This window comes from Notothenia rossii (genome assembly GCF_949606895.1).
Source record: "Notothenia rossii genome assembly, chromosome: 2".
NCBI lineage: Eukaryota > Metazoa > Chordata > Actinopteri > Perciformes > Nototheniidae > Notothenia > Notothenia rossii.
This window is the reverse complement of record NC_136904.1, coordinates 27,653,156-27,674,887: the sequence shown is the minus strand read 5'-3', so window position 1 is coordinate 27,674,887 and position 21,732 is coordinate 27,653,156. Positions and strand designations below refer to the sequence as shown.

General features: G+C 38.6%; 1 protein-coding gene across 14 annotated transcripts in view; it reads right to left on the bottom strand.

Moving 5' to 3' along the window:
* myo9aa (myosin IXAa) overlaps positions 1-21,732 on the bottom strand; it is a 115,148-nt gene that overhangs the window by 13,974 nt on the left and 79,442 nt on the right. For 13 of the 14 annotated variants that reach the window (XM_079664379.1, XM_079664386.1, XM_079664380.1 and 10 more), the window contains 14 exons: positions 20,150-20,266; positions 19,794-19,928; positions 14,915-15,036; positions 13,228-13,369; positions 12,367-12,562; positions 10,996-11,115; positions 9,549-9,624; positions 7,085-7,225; positions 5,741-5,780; positions 5,535-5,657; positions 4,191-4,271; positions 3,880-3,990; positions 1,157-1,279; positions 153-302 (listed from right to left, as the gene is read on the bottom strand). In XM_079664379.1, the coding sequence (XP_079520505.1) occupies positions 153-302; positions 1,157-1,279; positions 3,880-3,990; positions 4,191-4,271; positions 5,535-5,657; positions 5,741-5,780; positions 7,085-7,225; positions 9,549-9,624; positions 10,996-11,115; positions 12,367-12,562; positions 13,228-13,369; positions 14,915-15,036; positions 19,794-19,928; positions 20,150-20,266 (1,677 nt within the window). The remainder of the gene's footprint in view (positions 1-152; positions 303-1,156; positions 1,280-3,879; positions 3,991-4,190; positions 4,272-5,534; positions 5,658-5,740; positions 5,781-7,084; positions 7,226-9,548; positions 9,625-10,995; positions 11,116-12,366; positions 12,563-13,227; positions 13,370-14,914; positions 15,037-19,793; positions 19,929-20,149; positions 20,267-21,732) is intronic. The other variant, XM_079664392.1, reaches the window with a different exon arrangement.

Genomic DNA, 21,732 nt, shown 5'->3' with positions numbered 1-21,732 from the left:
ATTCTTTTTTATTTTAATTCCACTGAAAGTTAATAAGGATAATATATATATACAAAATAAAAAAAACACTTTCAGGAAACAAAACCAAAAAACAATAATAAGTCATTTAAATAACAAAGAAAGATTCAAAGAGTTGTGATGATGAAATGTACCTGGATGCAGATCGCTGCTGCTCTCATTCTGGCAAACTGCTTCCTCTCCAGCCGGGCTCTGAATCTCCGCTGCAGCGTGACGATGCGTCTGAGAACTTCAGTGTGGAGCAGGGCCTGCAGCTGCTGACGCTCAGCCTCCCGCAGAAACACCTGAGGGGAGGGACCAGCACGCAGTCAACAGAGGGTGATACCTTTATACACTCAGTCTATGGGTGACACATTTAATGAAGAACGGGGTTGTCTGGTTACACAAATAAATATACTCACAAACTCTTTAAAACCACACAAACCACAGACATCCCTGGCTTGACAAAGAGTCACAAGTATGTCAGGTATGATCCTCTAATTATATAAACAGCATTTCAGAGGCATGGACAGCTCCATCATGACTCATTCATACTTTGGACCTATACCATGCCAAATATGGGACACTGTCTTCATTATTTCCTTTTTCCAGAGGGAAGAGGCCTTCAGTAATGACGTTGTCCCAAACTCTGACCATTCCCTTTGTCTATGACTCTATTTAAATTGTATGGAATTGAACCCCCACATTATTTTGACTAATTCTGGGTATTCAAATTCCTCACAACCTCAACATGCAATAAAACATTTCATAAAACACATAACAACATGCAGTATAATGAGCCTACACATTTATTTCTCCAATGTCACCAAACAATGACATAACCTCTAAACCACTGTTTTGCTCTACCGTTCAATTTTACTCGTGGACTATATATTATTTAAATGGTTGAACCGGACCCTGAGTTATCTGTTTATTTCCTGCGGATGTAGAAGAATTAAAACATTTCTTTCAGTACCATTGGTGTGATGTTTTCAGATTAGCTTGTTCCAAACTCAGACTGTGTGAAATATAAACTTAACTTCTGAGAGCAAAACATAGCTACACTGTGTAGAATCATTTATAATGACAAACAGTAGGGCAGTAGTATGTTTGAATTTTTTTAGACAAGTGCAAAAAAGAAAAAGAAGGAAGTAAATACCATTGTCTTTCCCACTTGGTAGCCATCTGGTTCTAGGTCCTGCTGGTCCAGGCTCTGCTGGATTCCCTCTCTGGTGGCACTGGTGCCCTCTGGGAGCAGCACACAGAAGTGATGGACAAAATCCTACCAACAAAACAAGAACATGTGTTAGTAAGACATGTGGTCATTACCCTACAGTATTTCTGTTCTGAATGTTATGTTTCGGATATGTGCAAAGGATTTCAACAAACTAAAAAAAATAAAGTTAATAATCTGCAAAAATATCTGTTTTTCTAAAACTGATTCCAGTACAGGATTAGTTGTTGGATGGGGTACAACAATTTGAAATAAAAGAGTTGACCGCCCCGGCAGAAACTGAAGCGGCCTCCTGCAGCATCTTCGAGCAAAATAAAAAAAGCTTTTAAGGAACATGTGGTTTCAGGTAAAAGTCCATGCTGTCCATATTTGCAGGGGTTCAAAAATCATGGTGTAAATATGCTGAACGCCCACTCTTCAGACTGAGGTCCATTGTCTGAATTCAATACACTCAGGGCTGCAGGGGGTGGTTAGGGAAACAGATGCTGTGTTTATACAATTACAATCATGGGGTGTGTTTCAGAGACCTGAGGACAATGGAGAGCCTCTGTCCTGAAGAGTGGGGAAACAGCAGAGTCCGCCGAAGTGATGCTATGCCCAAGATATTTCTCATTAGTGCTGACCGCAGCACTAAATATGTTTGTGGGGAATTTCTAATAAATGAAGATGTCTGATACCTAAATCATCATAGTGAGCTCACCAAAAAGTGAAGTCTTCAGAAATAATTAATATTGTATCCATTTTTTATTAGTGTGGAATTTAAGTGGGTCGATTTTTCCAGTGGTTGAAAAAGTAAAACAATGCAAAATGTAAATAAAATGCCTGCATTTAATGTATAATATCATATTATTATGTAATAGAAAACACTCGTGACACACTTGTGACTGATGGGCTCTCATGTAAGTTATAAGCAATGTTTTACTACTGTAGCTTGTCAAGGTGCTGTTAGTTTCTACTAGCTTGCTATTTCATTAAAGTGTTTCCCAATTTAGGGGTCGGACCCCTTCAAAAAGGTCAAATGATAAATCCTAGGGGTGAGGAGATGAGCAAAGGGGAAGGAAAAAGCAAAGAAAACAGCATTCTGGTTCACACATCTCCATATAACATTTTAGATTTAAATCTTATTGTAAAATGTTACCTTATATTTATCTGTTACCTTGGCTATTGAACAGATATTCCAATAAAACCATCTGAAAAGTTTAAAAGAAATGTCTTGAATTGCTTAAAACTCAGGACAAGACACCGCAACTAGACACTTTTAACACGTCAAAAAGGTTGGAAAGAACTGATTTAATTTCAAATAATGCATTACATTTTATAAGATGACACGGTTTTCTGTTAACTCTTGATTGTAAATAATCAGATAATGTTTTGAAGATAAAGGTTTAATTATTTGCACAGAAATGTAGTAAAGATCAAAAATAGTTCACAGACCTTGCATTACCTTGAGTAACTAGCAGTTTATTTTTGGATGGAATCAAGGTTGTTAAAATGACTCTAAAGTGAACAATTTTAAATGACTTCAGTTTTACGTGGAAGAAATAAGCTTTGATCTATCAAAGGGACTTCTTAATGAACTAACCCAGTCCCTACAAAACTTGACGTCACAGGATTGGCACAATTGAAAATTCAAAGCCACAACATGGAAACTAACGTAAGAGAAAACTAGAGTGGGAGTGAGCCACTCCCTAAAATGTACTGTCCAAACACTCACTTCCAATCAGCTTTAAAACATGATCTGCTTTATAAGTCATACAGTATTCCTCACAGGGTTGACATCATTCTTATGAGAGCCAGCCTGGTTAAGATCTCTGCCACCTCATGTCGCAAATCATTTCCTCTCAACATAAAACACAATAATCTGCGGCTCAAACAACATCAGTGACATGTTTCCCGGAGATGAATTCATCCCTGGCACCAAAACTTGAGGAGACCTGACTGTCATTTTTATATTTTGGGCTAGAGCAGTGAGATAGTGCATCAGTGTTGTGGCTTGCACACGCCTGCACCGACCGAGGGGACACGTGAATGTAATCTGCTGCTGAACTCCTTTTACCATTTGGCTTATCGAGTATCGCTTCCTCGATGATATGATCCTTTGAATTGCTAGATAAAGAATGAAGAGGGTCTGATGTAACTCTCAGGAAACTAAAACCATGTAAAGGGGGATTGCATAATGTTAACACATAAAGGTCATGTTTAGTATACTCAGCCAGTGTAAACTTTTAGATGATGTCTTCTGTGACTCTGCCATTTTTTTTAATGCTGGGCTCGGAGAAACCTTTTTTTTTACAAAAATCTGCCTTGCAACTGCAGCGGTGTACATTTGGATATTAAGGGAACAACAAGCTGCCTTTTATTTGTCTTACTTCTGTTACACATTTCTTTGTCTTTATTCTCATAATAAACATATTTATTATCTTTTATTATATATATATGTATTAGCTGATTAAGAGCAAGGTGGTCTTTTAACTACTTTGGATTTTGTGTTGGGAAGTTATATTTAACAAAGCACAATGTTAATAAACCATTTGCAATATCTTAATCTTTCATAGTCAAAAGTACATTACTTAATTTAAAATGATATAAGTGACAGTTCCAAAATATAGACTGAGTATCTACATGGTGTGAATGTCTGTGTGTGTTACCTTGAAGCTGTACTTGATGTTGTAGCCCGACTGGCGGATGCGCACAGTCTCCAGCATACCTGTGTATCGCAGCTGCCTCAGCACCAGGTTATCATTAAACCTCAAGGGCAGCTGAGAAAAAGTAAAAAAAAGGTTATCGAAGAGAGGAAAGGGAAAATGACAGAAAAGGAAAAGTGTCAGGCGGCAGAGGTTACAGAGGAGCAGAGGGGGAAATGATAAACAGCTTTCAAGAAGTTCAAACTTCAAAAGGAAATGAAAAATGCTTTGAAAACTAAAGCAAGCTGCTTCAGTCTGGAGTGAGCACACTGTACCTTCTCAGCATTGGAACGGATGCACTTGACAAAATAAGGCTCAGACTGACCCAGAGTCTCCATGAGCTTGTTGAGGGAGGCCTGCAGACAGAGACACAAAACAAGTCCGATTTGAAACAAAGCCAGAACATAAAGGCACATGCAGAGGCGGATTGCTTGTGTTGATCCACAGCTGTTTGACAGGAAGAAGCCAAAGTCATGTGGATCTGTCAGCTGTGAATAACTGCTGGTGAGTGAAACACTTTTCTGCAAGATTAAAGTCTTTGACAGGGAAAAGAAAGAAACATATGTGTAGTATTTCCATGTGCATGTCTGTAAACAAATGCACATGTGTGTGATAATTCAGGGGCAGGAGGAACTCAGTCTCCTCCTCTTCCTCCACCTCCTCCTCCATGGGAGATTAAAGCAATCAGGGCAGCACAGGATGTGGGAAGTGAAGTCATCAACACACTGGGGCCTCAGCACTCCTCTCTACTGTACCTCCAACAGCCAGAGAACAGAGTTCACGTTCAAAGAAATCAGGATAAAAATAAACCGTTTTCAGTTGTTGAGTGTTATTCTAAGCTGGTTTGTATTACAGACTGCATACAGTACAAGAGATATTTTTGACCTAAAGACAACCGAGTTATTCTGTATGTTAACAGTAGTTGTCAGTGTCATTAATCTCACTTTTAAGTGTATGAAAAAAGAAAAACCTCTGCTGTGAAATGCATAAAAAACAAAGAGTAGAGGACCTACTTTTAAAAAGAATTGTAGGAATTAGTTCATTCTTGTTTTCTTGATCCTCAACTCCTGTTAATTTAACACTAATGAAACACATTTCAAAAGAGTGTGGTTACTCCCTCACAAATCCTCCCCAAGTATTTTTCATGAGACATTTATTTAACTTTTTGTCTTAAATTCCCAGAAATGAAGTCATACATATTAGACTTGTGTGTATGTGTGTGAAAACGAGGCAATAGACTTCACACACATTATTCACAAATACAGGGATAAGACAGCGGACAGCGAAGGGCTGGGGGGGGGGAGCCAGAGAATTGGAGGGATGTTTTCAGCCACAGCCAGTTGTAACAGGACACACCTTGTTTTTATCATAGTCACAGCTTTTATCCTCTCTGCAGCTCGGGCTAATCGTGTTATTTTTATGGTGAGAGCAGTGAATGGCGAATCATTGAGCATTGCAGTGTGCTACTGGCTGTGTGTGTGTGTGTGTGTGTGTGTGTGTGTGTGTGTGTGTGTGTGTGTGTGTGTGTGTGTGTGTGTGTGTGTGTGTGTGTGTGTGTGTGTGTGTGTGTGTGTGTGTGTGTGTGTGTGTGTGTGTGTGTGTGTGTGTGTGTGTCTGACCTGGAACTGAGCGCTGATACTGGGTGGTTTCTTCTTCTTGTGGAGGTGCAGCAGCGACTTGGTGATGCGGTCGTGAAGCGTCAGGTTGCTCAGGTACTTCAGTGACCTGACGTTCAGTAAATGCTGCCGATGTGACGAATAGTCAGTTAAACATGTTGATCATTAATTACTTTGTTAGAATCTATAAAAAATGATCTGGACTGTACCTTGGGAAGAACTGACTTGGATTTGTAGTTTTTGTTCCTCCTTTCAGTAAAAAACAAGGAAAATAAAAGTTAGTTCAGGAGTCAAATCTATTTTGAGTATTAGAGCAAGCATTTGCCTCTTTGTGTTCTTCAACAGGTGAGAAGAGAATATGTTTTAACTGTCAAGTAAAAGCACCAGACATTCCTCCCAAGTGGGTCATATTCCTGTCAATAAAACTTTATTCATCCCTGTGGGGAAATCTGCGCGCACTTGCTCCCCTCCGGAGGGAGATCAGAGGTCAGGGTCAGCTGCAGAGCAGCACCCTCGGAGCTGGTAGGAATGTAGATGACTAAAGGACACAAGGCAGGACAGATGTTTTCTGACACTGAGTTTGAACTCAAGTCTTTCCGTTTTTTAAGGTATGCGTCGAGGCCAAACTGCTGATCATCATAACCAGTACATACCAGTAGAAACACTGATACAGGGGTAGACAATAAGAGTAAAATTGAGGGCCAATGGAATTGTATTACCACTGGCCCGGAGCATTCGTCCAAAAAAATCGACTAATAATGAAGAAAATTAACACATTTGTTGCAATAGTAATTTATGCACTAACTACATTACTACTTGTAATACAACATTTGAATAATCAGTTCTTCCTCATTTTCCTCAATTGTTCATATTTGGTTTATTAAAATAATGATATTGTGGTCATTGTTAAAAAATGTCTGCTATTATTATGAGTATTATTATTTGTATAATGCGCTTTCTGCCTTCCTGTCATCAGGAGTTAGAAATGTAATGGCTATGTAATAGATTAGATTAGAACCTTCATTATCCTAAACTGCTGGGATATTTCCCTATAGCCAATATCTTTATATTTTCTACTCTTCACTTACTTGTCAGCAAAGGTCGGCATTGATGTACAGAGCCAACAAAATACCTTGTTTATATCATCATATTGAAGCCAACTCCATCGATCAAGCCAGTATGGCTGAAACTTTCTCTCCCTCTTCTTCTCATACTCCCTGTCATTCTCCTTTAGCTCCTCCGGTGACATTCTTTTATTTGAAGATTGCTGTTTGCTTTTCACCCAACAACGACAACCGACTCACGAAACGCTATGTTGTAGCAATAATAAACGAAACAATTTAACAACATTGCTTGTCAAAATATCAATACCACAGGACAATTTTTTTATTTTTAAAGCAATATTTTTAGTGGCCTGAGCGGGCAAGTAGAAAGTACGTTATGCTGGCCCGGGATGTCTAAATAGATGCTACAATTCTTTAGCATATCACAATCACAAAGAAAGTACAAAAAACGACATTAAGTACTGTCTTATTCAGAAAGAAGTTACTGACATGAGGATGTCGTGGGCTCTCTCAAGGAGTTTGCTGCTGGCAGAGTTGACAAAGATGCCGTCTTCTTCTGTGGTGGAGCTGCTGGTAGAAAGGCATCGGAGTCGACCCACGCGCCCGTTCCAGCCAAGGCCCGGAGAACTCCTGTAGACAAAACAATAACACACAGATCAATTAAAGCGATTCGTTTATGAAAATTGACATACATTATGTATAGTCACTTTTACAAGACACCTTTGAAGCAAACTCTTGATAGGTATGATTTGATAGATGCAAAGATAATAAAAATATGGTTTGGGATACTTTTATTACAATTTTTTTTTTTTTCTGAATTCTTTTCAACCTTTATACCTTAAACTAAACAGTTAGTACTCTGGGTCATAATACATTTCTCACCTCTTTTATGACATATTTAAAAAAGCATCAACAGTGTCTTTTGTCTCTGTGAGGGAAATATTTTTCTCAGGAACAAATCTCCCCAGCAGGGGCAGTAACTTCTGTGTATTTCATCTCACAAGTGATTCAACACAGTTTACTGAGGCCTCAAAGGGTTTAAACCTCAGCCTCAAGGTGAAACCTAACCACCCTCCCATAAGGCAAACAAAAACATGTGCGGTCAGATCATGGTTAAAACCATTAACCAGTCTAAGCTTTTTTAGCCAACAGGAGTGGACGGAGCAGCAAAGGCAACTGAGGTACCAACAATATCCACCATCATTGACATAATTCCCAGTGTAGTTGTGGCAGTAGCAGCCTATCATTAATTCAGCTCCACTGAAGCACTTTGATTCCAGTATTATAATTTATGAGTGTACAAGAATGCCTCCTGATGAGTTGTAAGCCGCAAACTATGACACATAGACAACAGTCGCGAGATGTGTTAACTTCTACTCTGTTATTAGCAGGGAGTTGAATCCTTCCCACAGAGAAAACAAGGTGGCACACGAGCCAGTGGGAAGGTTCTTAATGGCTAATGAAACTGAAAGTCTCTCCAAAACAGACCCACAGCTTTTTAGTGCAGGGACAGCAGTTTGATTTGGAAACCATTTTACACAGCTGAATTATGAAAATATACTTTTAAAAAACATAGATTATGCTTGTTCCTCTTCAGTGTTGCCGTTGAAATAAACCACAGATCGTTGGGCTCATGTTTCAAGCTTCTTCTGTGCACAAGAAGCATAATGCTTTGGTCAAATATTTTGCGTTTTGAATTTGAAATACATAATGTAGACATGCTGTAAATAGAAACAAGGTGTCTGTGGAGACATAAAAACACAGCACAAACGTGTGACTGGCTTCTTCATTAGTTTTCTCTCTATGGAGGCTATACTTCTCCAGTGTAATCATCACAGTCTGGGGTAATTCTTCCAAGAATCCCAGAGAAATCTTAAAGATGTATATGATTTATACTACTAGCCTGCATTACATTTAAAATACTACATATTACAGCGGAAGATCCACAAAGCTCAAGTATGTAAGTGTAAATAAAAGTTGTTGGATTTATATTGGTTTCTGGATTTATGTCTCCATCTTCATATACTCTTCTGCAAGTATTTAAGGGTTTGTTGTGAATGACCACATAATAAAATAATGTTTGACGTCACAATGTTAGCTAATGAATAATGCCAAATACTCAGTTTCTATCTGGGCTACCATATAAAGAAAATTAGTTAAAATTACTCCCCAGTTGATCATCGGTCTCAGTATATGGTAATGCTACAATATGCTTCTTGTAGTGAATGTTTATCTCCATAGTCTCTCTTAAGAGTCCCATAAAGCATTGCACTGTCCGCTGTCTGTCCAGCAGACAAGTACTCTGCAGGGACTTCATATTTATCGCTCTCTGGGCTCTCCTCTCAGATGCATAGCTCTGACTTTACATCACCGAGGAAGCAGCTGCAGAGGGTTTAGTACTCTCCTATGTAGAGGATGGGTGTGCGAGTGTGAGAAAGAGACATGTAGAGGGGGGGGAAAGGTTGCAAATCAAATTAAGGAGGTGGGGGGGTTAACAGCCCCAGACTGAGCTCCTGTGTAACAAAAGCTGTCTGTACCAGCCGCTCTGTGCCACCACTGGTGCGCTGTCGCGGGCTGCTAATCCCACTGTCCACAGCTAATTAGAGGAGGTAGTCTACCAAATGCTCGGGTCACAGCACAGTTATCACTCCCTTTTTTTCAAGGCATGCCATGTGTGTCTCAATGCCCAGAGGATGATATACTTACATTATTGATAACACAAAAATATTTAAAGAAGGCTAGTGCAGCTGAAGGGAATCAAAGGGTTTCATATACTTTATGATGCTTATAAGAATCACTTGAGGCCAAGGGGGTGAGTACTGGGAAAATATGAACCATAACGTCACTGGTTTGAGTTAAACTGGGAACCTTTCTCCCCTAATTTCTCCTAATATGGTTCACAAAACACAAAATTACAAAAAATCATCTTAAACGAAAAAGAAAAGAATCTTACCGTGGTGAGTTCTCATTGATGGTGTTGCTTCCTTGAAGGTCTGATAGTGGGGTTCGAGGACTCTTTCTGGTCACACCTGATCACGAACAAACGGGTCGGCATTTTGTGAAAAAGCACAAAAACACACACTCACACACAAAGGAAGACTTACACACAAACACACACACTTACACGCAAACAAAACAGACATAGAGACACTTAAACCCTTCCCATGTAAATAACCTCTACTGTATGTGACATTCCAGTGTTATTCCAGTGAGTGTTATGTGACTTTTTATAGAAAATATAATCTGCTGCAGATGATTTCATATTAAAAGATGGTAAAATGCTTAAACGATGGAAGCTAGTTGGGTCTGGATTGTTTGCTTACACATAAGTTATTTAAAAATACCAATATTGAACACACATGTTGTTAAGTAGTCAGCTATCTGATGATGTAAAGCAGGCAGGTGACATTTCAGTTGAACTAAAGAGAATTTAAAAAAGGTAAAATTGTGAGCCAAATGGGTTTTCAAAAGCTTTTTGTGGCTTTGTTTTGGTGGTGATACGCCTAAGCAATCAATCATAGAGAAGAGATAACAGATATCTACTGTGTATGTTAAACTACCTAAAATAAATATGTTATCTGATGTGTGAAAATTATACCGTTTTCAGTTTCATCACTTTGTACAACATTTTCACTTTGATCAGGAGCTGCAGGGTGGCCCAAAACAAGAACACACATGTGGGTGTAATGAAATGAAATTGTGCAGGAAAGCGATCTGTGAGAGAAGTGTGTGTCCTGCACCACATGTAAAGCTACCTGTGAGAAAATGAGTGTTTTTTTTTAGTCTTTCTACCCCCACCACCAGTGAACGTGGTATTAGTGAGAGGTGAAGCCTGTTGATTTCAGATGTGTGCTGTGGTGGACAAGCAACTTCACCCACTGCCTGCCCCCCCCCCTACATACCGGACAGGACATGAGAATGTAGCCGTGTGACAAAACAGAGAGGGATGGACACCTACAGGTGTTACTGTGTTGTTTCCCTACACCAAAGTAAACTGAGCAATACAACCCATGCATTTCTCTGCTAGCCTTTTACTAGAACAGTGTAAGAGACAGATTGGTTGGAGCATGCTAAACAAGAACAACATGCAAGACAAGACTAAGAACAAATGCATGCAGGTGCATACAGTGAGAGAGGTGGAAGAGGGAAACGGAGGGAGCGGAGGCCAACAAGCATCTAGTCTAATTAAAGAAAATAAGAGTTGCAAATCAAATCACAAAGCAGAAAATAAGACCTGTGTTTAAAGTTGTCATATTATTTTGAGCTCTTTTTTCTTGACTTTTGCTCAAGTACGGTGCAGTAAAGTCGATGATGTTGGTCAGCCTTGTCCCTACAGTTTCCCAGGTTATGGTCCAACATTAAAAAGTAACAAGGGGTTTTTATTGTATTGGCAGCCTTACTGTGCTTCTCCTCTTTGCATCTCTGCAGGATCTCTAAGCTTCTCTGATGCACAGGGTGCTGCAGAAAGCTAAAACTATCCACACTTTTCAAAACTGCACAGGGAGCAGCGTCATCATGCCCTTGGAGAAGCAAAACAAAAGAAAAACAAGAGAAAAAATACACAAGGAAAGAGAAAGGGGGGGGGAAGAAAGAGAGAGATGACAGGTTAGACAGCGAAGAAAAAGAGATGCAGTCGTCTACTGGAGAGATACCTGTGCAAGACTTCTGGAGAGGAGATGATCGACATTCACCACTGCAGTTGGCTGCAGCATTAGATGTTTGTCATTGTAGTTCTGTGAGTAGGTTCGTCCCCCAAAGGCACTCCCTTACAATGTCTTCTAGAAGTTTTTTCTGATACTACAATTTAGTCCTTTTAGGCAGTGAGGACTAGCCCATTATTATTTCATTTAACATAAAAAAACTTCAAAACTAAATTTGATTTGCAGAAATGTTTCAGAAGACATGTAAGGGGTTACCTTGAGTGACTGTTAAAAGTTTTCTAAAAGATAGCTAAGGATGAGCAAAGGATACAAGACTTCTACAGTATTTTCACATAACAACATCTACATGTACAGTGATACTTAAGGAAAGGATCAAGAGGGTGCAAAGTCTGATTCTTTAGACGGCAGTGCTAAAAGAAAATCTAATGGTAATATCTAGAGCATGGCACGTTTATCCAAGGGAAAAGAAGGCATTCATAGGCCGAAGCTCAGAGGGACAAAGAGAAAGAAATACATGGCAGCACTATGCACACACACTACAGAAGAGTGACTACCGAAAAATCACATATTGCTGAGATAAAGCTAACTATAGTTAAAGGGAGAGGACTAAACCAAGTCTGCATGGCATGTGAGTAGAGAGTACTGTGCTTCTGAAAACTAAAACATAATCAGTACTGTCATTTCATGCTGTTGATTGGATCAAATGTGCTTGTAGCAAGAGATGGTAAATAATCCTATAACCATTATTCTCCTTTAGTAGTTTGATAGTTCACCGTTGTTCTTGTTGTACTAGAAAGTCATAGATGCCCACATGCCATTCACTAAAGTCAATGTCGTTTCCCTTTTCGTCGATTCTTTAGTGCTGCTTTGACAAAGTGAGCATATATTTTCATCATTTATTCTAATAAAGATTGCTGAAAATGCAACAAATAAAAAAATATATATAATTAAAAATGTTAAAGACATTTGTTGATGACAGATAGATAGATATATAATATTCCTTTGACGTTTGAAGCTCAGATGAGATTTCTCATCTCATTTATGGAGGGAATGCTGCCTCGCCGCTTTAATGTGTATATAAGTGGAGTTTTGCTAAGTCAGGGAGCTCACCAGGCTTTTTCTGCGTGTGTCTCTTCCCGGCCTCTCTGAAAGCCACCAGGGCCCTGAAGTAGGCTCGGAGTACCGCCCAGCGGAAAGTGGCAGAGGGTTCGATGCCCATCAGCCCGCAGATGAAGGCGTTCTTGCTGCTCTTCAGTAAAGCCACGATGTCTGGACGCATGTGGTCTGTGTTCTTTTCCCTGAAATCCTGTGTGTGGCAGAGGAAAAAAAAAGAACTGTATTATTGGTCTAGTTTTGTGGATCTACATTAGCTTCAGCCATAGCAGTTGCTCACGCCCCCCGAAACAAATGTGTTATTGGTGATATTTGGCTATAACCTTTGACTGGACAAATCTTTAAATTGAAAGATGATCCAATAATTCATCTGGCTATTCAATATTCAAAAAGCATCATAAATTCAGATATATAATGTCATTTTCTCCGATTTAAAACTTAAAAATGTAAGAACTCTTTGATTCTCTAATACTGATTGGTATCTGTACACAAAGACCCTAAGCATAACTGTAACTATGTATAAAGTCTTTGGATATCTAATTTGTATGAATCCACATACGTACAGAGAAGGATATGTATGTGTTTGACCAGTACTTCAATAGAGTTGAAAAACAGTCAGGTAAACCTAGAAAAATAGCTTTCCTTATGAAAGCAAGCAAACTGAATACAATCTGGGTCGCGCAGTTATAGTCTGTTACGCATATCAATAATATTAAAACGGTATGAAAAACAAAACAAAACAAATGATCAGTTTTTAAAATAATAATGACGATGTGTTTGAGAACAAGTTTTGGGGGTGCGTTCCAATTTCTTCCTGTCTAATCAATGACTCTATTAGGAAGTGTGGGTGACACTGACCTTGACCCCGTACTTGACCTTGCCGGCATAATGTCGGATAATGAAGGCGGGCTCCATGACAGCAGGGAACTCGATGTAGCTGTTCCCCTCATGCTGCCGCTTGAACTTATCCAACAGGGTCTGGTTGGTGGCCTGAGGGAAACTGAAATCAAAGAACAGGAGAGTTTAATTTGAAGTACACTATGTTTTTACATTTGTTTTTTTTATATGAAAGCATATCCAGAAAGGACTTCTGCTGGGGAAATCACAATGTTGATGCACCTTCTTTAAAGCTCTTAACTACAGTACGTCATGAACACTTCAGTATAAATCACTGTAAATGTTCCTCATCAACATGTAGCAAATCAATTAAAGACACAACTTTTCCACCAGTCTCTAATTCACAACAACAGCACTTATTGTGGACCCTTGAAACGTGGCAAGTCATCTGATCTGTAACCAGTTTTGACATTTTATCCTGTGACGCCACAGGGTGAGGAGGATTATCACTCTAAGCTGATCTTGGTTCAGATTTCCCTTTCGTCCTTTAATATAGAGAGCCAGCGATTCTGCAGAAACAGCTTACAGGAAGAGGAGAGGGAAAGAAGGAGACACCAGGGGTTTTTGGAGCGGGGTGAAACCTGATCTATGAAGACAACACAGTCAAAGACTCCTTCCAGCTTTTCCAAGTGGGAGGAATTTGATTCAGTGTCCGTCCAAATAAAGAAGAGGGGGGAATACAGAAGGACTTATTGTTTGTAAGAATAGTCACATTGAAGCCAAGGAGCTGACAAGAATAAATGTACTGTTTAGAGGGTTTACGTTTTAGGCTACTCCATCAGTAGATTAGATTTATTAGCAAAAATTCCTTTAACATTATGATAATGTATATATTTTGTGAATGTTTCAATAATGTGCAGAATAGTTTTTCTACACACACTTTGAGCATGAGCTGATTTGTAAATGGATTCCAATATGTTTACCATTTATGTGCCAGAGTTGATAATCAGGATATCATTGTTAATCGCAATTATTTGGCCTGGGTAAGCAATGCATGGAAATGAACCGTAGCTACTCCATATACCGGTAAGCTATTACGCTAATAAGGTAATAATGCCACCAGTTAAAGACTTAGTATTTAGGCCACTAAATAGGAATTCTGAAACAAGCCTGACTAACATGTTAGCTAATAAGTCAAAAACCAAGCAGACGTAGAGCATTTCAAGTGTTTGCTTATCTCTATTTTGGTCTGTAGATGCTTGATATTCATATTTTTTGCTAGCCGTTTAGTCTGTCTGCCACGTATAATAATGTTAATGATACATATTATTTCTTTTCCTGGTGCTCAAAGCGCCAAAACAATGTGCTGAAAGAGGAGGAAAAAGCAGCTGAAGAGAAGAGATTAGTTGACCATTTTCTGCGTGTGTGACACTACAATCTACTCATCTACATTAGACATTTTAAAAAGTGACATGCAGAGAGGAAGAATTACCTAGCTGCAGCTTTCTTTACATGTGCGAAAACGTTTTAGGCCTGAAAATTGTAGTTGTTTTGTTATGTATTTTGACATTATCAAACCAATCAACTGTCACGAAGCCCGCCAAGTTTGCTGCCAGAAATGTTTGATGGTTTGACTCAGAGGAACATAAAAAGAGCTTCCAAAGAAACAAACAGTTCCAACAGGAAAGCAGACAGCATGAAGACTCACTTGCACTCTTCGTCCAGGAGATGGAACAGCGCTGTGGGCTTCTTGCTGATCAGGTTGATGCAGCCTGTGTTGTCGATGTAGTCGATGTTGTGCCAGCTGATGCCCTCTGCCCTGTATTCCTCCTGCAGAAACACAATACACAGAGAGATGCTCAATTTCAGTTATACTGCAATAATAATACTTTCCTTTCAAGCCATGTAAAAGGATGTAAGGACTTTATCTTTGGTTGAATTTTTAAAGTTTTCAGCAACACTTACTGCACAAAAACAATTATATATGCTATATTTACTGTCAAATTCAGTTTTAGGTTAGAATTATTGATGCTTGTGGTGGCATCAAAGACTAATAAAATGCTCACTAAAAAAGTAATAATTAACTTGACATCAAAAGCAGACAAGTGATCCTACATTATGCAGGACAAGCTGGTTGAAATCTTTTAAACAAAGCAATAATGTTGTTGGTTTGCCCTCTTTCATGTTGTCTCCCTGTGCTATAAAACACTCTTCAGATCTTTTCCTGGGCTCTCATTCGGAGCATTTATCATTAATTCCTCCCCATATATTATTATGCTCCTGTCTTCCTGGGAAAGAGATTTAACCATAAAGACCTTAATCCAGGGGAAGTTTAATAAAAAACACTGGAATCTCCTTTTCTCTTCTCTTGTGACTCTACAGTCAGAAGCATTTTAATTAATGTTGCTTACTCCACAACTATAGGCAATAAAGAGAAGAGTTTTTAGTTCTGGACTTGAATGTAGCACATGTCTGATTGACTTCCATTGCTGGTAGAACTTGTAGAAACATTTCCATATTTCCCTGAGATTACAACCGTCCAAGATAACCATCCCGTAACACTTCTTCTTTTGCACTGATTTTTTAGTTTGTGCTGAGCTATCGCCACTCAAACTATCCAACTCATCCTTATCAACAAAAGTTATATTTAACTTTTTTAAATACATCCTTCAACGGCAGCAGTTACTCGCTCACTGAAAAGTGCAGCCGGCTGTCTTTTTGGAGACATTACGAATGCAGGAATTAAAGCGGTTTTGAGAAACAAAACAGTTATGTTTAAACGGTTTATTTAGTGGAAAAAAATAACAATTTGACCTCCAATTCTGTATAAGCATTTAAAGTGGCCATTTATGGGATGATTGCAAAAAGGAATGCGGTCATCTCATCTTTCCAAAGTTACGTCATCTTAAATGTTTTGATGATTCTTGAAAATGACATTTAATCCAGCACTATACTTGAGTTGTACTATGCATGTAAACTACAAATGTTCCTACATACAGTATATACAATACAACTATATTCTAAAATATTACAACAATGTGCAAATAGCCATTCTGCATAATGAGTATTTACTTTCTTACTTAAAGTTTGTTTTGCTGGTAATACTTTTAATTAGTTTTATTTTTAATTCAGGATCTTACATTTGATTGGAGTATTAAGTAAAGGATCTGTGAACTTGTTCCTCTCCTGGAAATATTGAAAAGTCCTTTATTCTTTTATAGAGAAGACTGACATAGTTTTTTTTTTCTTCTGCAATGTAAAATATCCTCTTTCATGCATTTTTTGTTTTTATAGAGAAATTAATGACATAAAAACAAGGTTTTAAAAAAAAGGCGTCAGTTAATGACACTTTTAACTAATATTGCTTATTCTTTTATTTTCTGTTCACTCACTCAATTATATAATAAGTAAGTCAAAGCTGTACCACACGTGCATCTTTTCACAATATCAACATCCAGATCGTAATATTTGACTAATGACAGGTTTTTACTTGTGTGTGTTTTAATAACACACACTGGCTGGAAACTATAAAAGGAACATCTATGCAATATCATTTAATACAAAAGCTCTGGAATAAACGTTTGTGAAGCTTATAACATCCCATTTGCGTGTCAGATGGCTGCTGACTCGAGGCTATGGTAATCGCTAAGCTGCGGTTAGTGGGGGTGTTGTATTAAATTGCGTTGTACAGGATACTGTATCCGCCCCCTGGACATGCCTTTAAATCATCTTCCAACAACAACAACAACAACAACAACAACAACAACAACAACAACTGTGATTCACTCTTATACTGACTCAACCAACAATACACTGAATGTGCGGATTCAGCTTCCAGATTGTGTTTATATTATTGTTTACAGTTTGTACTAATAGTGTTTTGGTTGAAACAATCACAATGTAACTTATCTCAGATTGTGTTTATATTATTGTTTACAGTTTTTACTAATAGTGTTTTGGTTGAAACAATCACAATGTAAATTATAGCTTATTCCCTCCTAATGCTGTTTTATATGTCTCTGTCAGTCATCACAACTTTCATCAGATGCTTTTTAAAAAAAATATATGTTGGGACTTATATATATTGGAAACCTTCCTTCTCACCATCACAGTAACAGATTAACAGGTTGGAAAACAGCTATTGACTGTTAAAATGGCCTACACCAAAAGTAAAGAGCAATGCAAAGCCGATAACTCACGTCATGATTATAATATATTATTATAGTTATTGTATTATTATTATACTAACATTCTCCTTTTTCCATTTCATGTCTTCCAACTATGCGATTACTGGCAAAGAGGTTGTTTGAAAAGGTTGAAAAATAGAGCAAAAGAAGAAAAATAATTACTATTTCGCATTACAATGACCATCAATGTGCCCTTAAGCAAACCGTGTAGCCCCTATGTGCTCCCAGCAGTGACTCACTGTTCGACAGATGAATGGAAATGTACCGCATGGATGTAACCGTAGATGAGGGTGTGAAACTTGCTTCAGCGGAAATACGAACTCTGCCAGCACTTGGACCACTTGGTTGAATCATTTTGGGAGGCTTTCAGACCACTTCAGTGTTGCACATCGATATTTCCACATACAACTAATTCTTTACTTCGTAATGGTTTACAGTAAACCATTACGAAATCATAAGCTCTCCAGTATGCTCTGATCAAGACTATGATGCAGTTTAAATCAATGTTATAATGTAAAAACTCCATTATCATGTGACATAATGTGTAAAGATGTGGATTTAATTCTCTTTTCCTGATAATATCGATGATGTCTGATAGAAAACAGTACTGTGGCTGCAGTGTGATTCATGGAAAACATTAGAAATCCATATGAAAACACATTTACTGTTCACCAGCAGAGTAGTTGGGTCTAGTGGGGGTCAATATACTGTAAATCAGGTCATCTCTGTCATTATTTGTTTGAATGGTTATTTACTGCTGGGTTTTAAGTCTCTGACAAAACACATAGTGACAATACATCAAGCGCACACATTCTGAATGGGAGCCTATCATAAACAATACTCTAGTGTACGTACAAGCAGGCCAAATCAACTATGTTTTTTTCAAGGTTACAGTGTGTTTTGTTAACATTTAAATTGCCTTATCACCCTATCAATTCACTGTTCGTTACGCAATCCCACTCAATACACATTTTAATCTTCAACATTAACACAACAAAAAAGATTATTTGCCACAGTGAGAAAATCAGGCTGCATTTAAAGGAAACAACACCAACAAATAAAATCAGGGCAAACACCATGAGCAATTTAGTTGTGCTCAAGGCTGAATCTACTCTGACCAGTAGCACAGGAAGTAATGTGCAAACACTGGCAGCTGAAGCCTCAAAGAGAGAAAAGTGAAAAGCTGGTACAAGATTGAAATCTATGAACTACTAGTTATTATGGCCAACTAATATTCAGTCTGATCTCAAACATGTTTCATAAGGAAGAAGCATCGTACAGGGATGAGTAGAATTGTTTTAATTAAAATAAATAGTTTGGGGGCAAGGGCAAACCAAGTACTTATTGATTGTATTTTTAAAATTCTGCACATCGCATGTTTACAGATTTTTTAAAACTTTACACACAGCCTGTGCATGTTTACATTTCTTCTCTGCCGAGGTTGCATTTAAACATGGATGCTTCACGGGTCTTAACAGGTTTGCGATTTGAAGCTTCATAAACCTTTACATTTTATTAAGAACAAACCAGCTTAACATGTGAATCTGACGAGTCAACACAATAATTCAGCATTTCCCTGAAAGTAATGCTTCAACCCATAAAATGAACATTACACACACTGTGTTATCTCAAAATCCTCACAAAAACATGGCTTTTTTTTTACCTGACTTTTCTAAATGTTCTTATTCTTAGTTCATCATGGCGGTATGGAAGAATAAATTGCGTTTTGAACAAGGGACTTGATGTAAAAATTATCATTAGGTGTAACGTTTTCTTTTAACCTAACCCCCAAAACAAAGAAGTTGTTCAACACTCTTGTCATGACATATCTGGCGTATAAATCTTGACATATTTAGGGCATTGGGATTAGACAGGGTTTGTGAGCAACTGCTTTTGTACAAAGACCCGTCACCTTGGGGACACAGTCCTTCAGTCACAGTGTGTTTCATGAACAGCATGGACGCTTGTCAAACATGTCAGGGCAGGGCTGCTGGTTCAGTCAATGGCAAAGTAAACACAATGTTTAATCTAAAGGAACATCTTACAGATCAGGACTTAAAGGAGCCCTTTGAAGTCAATCAGCTCACTTAAGGGAACATACATCATAGTCGGGTGGTCACAGGGAGTTGAGTCATATGGGTGTCAGCAACCTTGTTGCATAATGTGATGAAGAATTCCTCCATTGTGGAAGTGTCATTGTAATGTATGTAAACTGGGTGGCATGAAGCATTTCCTTGGACATAGTCACAGCCAAAAAAATAAAATCGGCAATATGTTACAATAACAGTTGCAGTAATACAGCAGTTCTGAAGTTCAGCTCCCAGTCAAAGCCTTGAACAGGAAGCCACTAACTAGGAATGATGGACCTTGAGAAAGAAGAATATTTAGGAAATGTCTTACCTGTTCAAGCTTGAAGATATGCTGGTTGAAGTAGTGCTGGAGACGTTCGTTAGCAAAGTTGATGCAGAACTGTTCGAAGCTGTTGTTTTCATAATCCTCAAATCCAAAGATATCGAGCACTCCAATAGACAAGATCTGAGGAGGAAAAACAAAGAAAACATGAACAAAATATTTCCTCATAATAATATGATCAGTAATAGGATTTTGAAAAGCTTAGACACTGTGTCATTGGTATAAGTTATACATCTTAGTGTAGAGGTGGTTGTGTTTTCAACAAGAGTTTAATATGCAATACTAAAATGTATTTGTTTAACTCATGGGTGATTTCATGAGTCGATGTGTTTGTGTTGCCCAACCTTGGTGGTCTCCTCCAGGTCTTTAATGTTGAGCAGAGCGTGGTTGATCCTGAAGACGATCCAGTCAAACAGAGCACTGTACAGGGACTTCGCCATGGAGTCTCGCACCGTACCGGCCTGCAGGTAGACACATACAACAACTTATTCAAAACTGAAAACGGTGAATGAGGAATACAAATGTTTTCTTTTTATCTTTGAGTATTGATTGAACAAATTAGATACACCATTGTAATAAAAAGTTTAGAGGAGCTGGTTGGTGGGTTGCGTTACTCGTGCAGAAAGCTGGGCTAGCTCTTTCTCCCGTGCTTCCTGGTATTTATGCTAAGCTAGGCTAACAGGCTACTGGCTTTATAATACTGTCGGACATGAAAGGTGTGTCAACTCCTCATCCAACCATCAGCAACAAAAAGCAAATAAGCGTTATACCCAAATTGTCCAATAATTCTTCAACTTTAGGTTTATGAGGAATAGTTGAGCAAAGCTTGAAGAGTTTGAACAGAAATATAAAAAACAAAAACACAGGGAATAGTCAGGATTCGTGCTCCACTCTGACTAGAAGGCCAGAGAGAAGAAGTGAGTCTTTAGTGAGGATTTAAAAAACTCTAGTGTCTGGGCCCTCACATGGAGGGGCAGAGTGTTCCAGAGCCTAGGGCCAGCTGCTGCGAAGGCTCGGTGACCTCGGGTTTTGAGCCTTGGGCAATATCAACAACAGCTGGTCAGCAGACCTTAAAGCTCTGGCTGGGGTGTAGTGCTGGAGGAGTTCGGCTCTATAGGCCGGAGCCAGCCCATTTAGTGCTTTGAAAACAAATAAAAGGATTTAAAAAATCAATTCGGAACTGAATTGGAAGCCAGTGAGGCCAGAATTGGGGTGATGTGGTCCTGCTTTTTGTGGCCAGTCAGAAGACGTGCAGCTGCGTTTTGGACTAGTTGCAGGTGTTTAATTGAGGCCTGGTCCATACCCACATTCAGAGCGTTGCAATAGTCCAGTCTTGAGGTAACAAAGGCATTAATAACCCTTTCTAGGTCTTTAAAAGATAAATACGACTTGGTTTTGGCCAATAGTCTTATTTTAAAAAAGCAGGATTTATATGTATTATACATCAGGGCTAGGTCTGGTTACAATGCCCTTTTCTACAGGTCCAGCATAAAGAAAAAACACAGTGAATGGAGGCATTGATAAATTGAAAATAAAATAGATTTATGTTATGTTCTATATTTGAAGCTCAGACAAAAATGGCCCCGTTTAAAAAAAGTTTTCTGAAGAGCCAAGATGTGCAGACAGTCCTATTTCTCCTTTATAACTGAACACTTATTGCTTGAGTGTAAATCACTTCCTCACTGCACTGGCAGCAGTCACTGGACTCAGAACTCTTACTGGAAAATGTATAATGGTTCCTAAAAAAGCTACAATTCAGATTGAAATGAAAAACAGGACAGCACTACCAACCAAACACATCACTACATTTTTGGCACAGACATGCTGGCCGACTGCACTTATCACAGCAGGATGTCCCCGGGCCTTTATTATTGTCATTACCACATCAGCTTTTCTTATGAAATCTGCCAAAACAGTCTAATGTGGC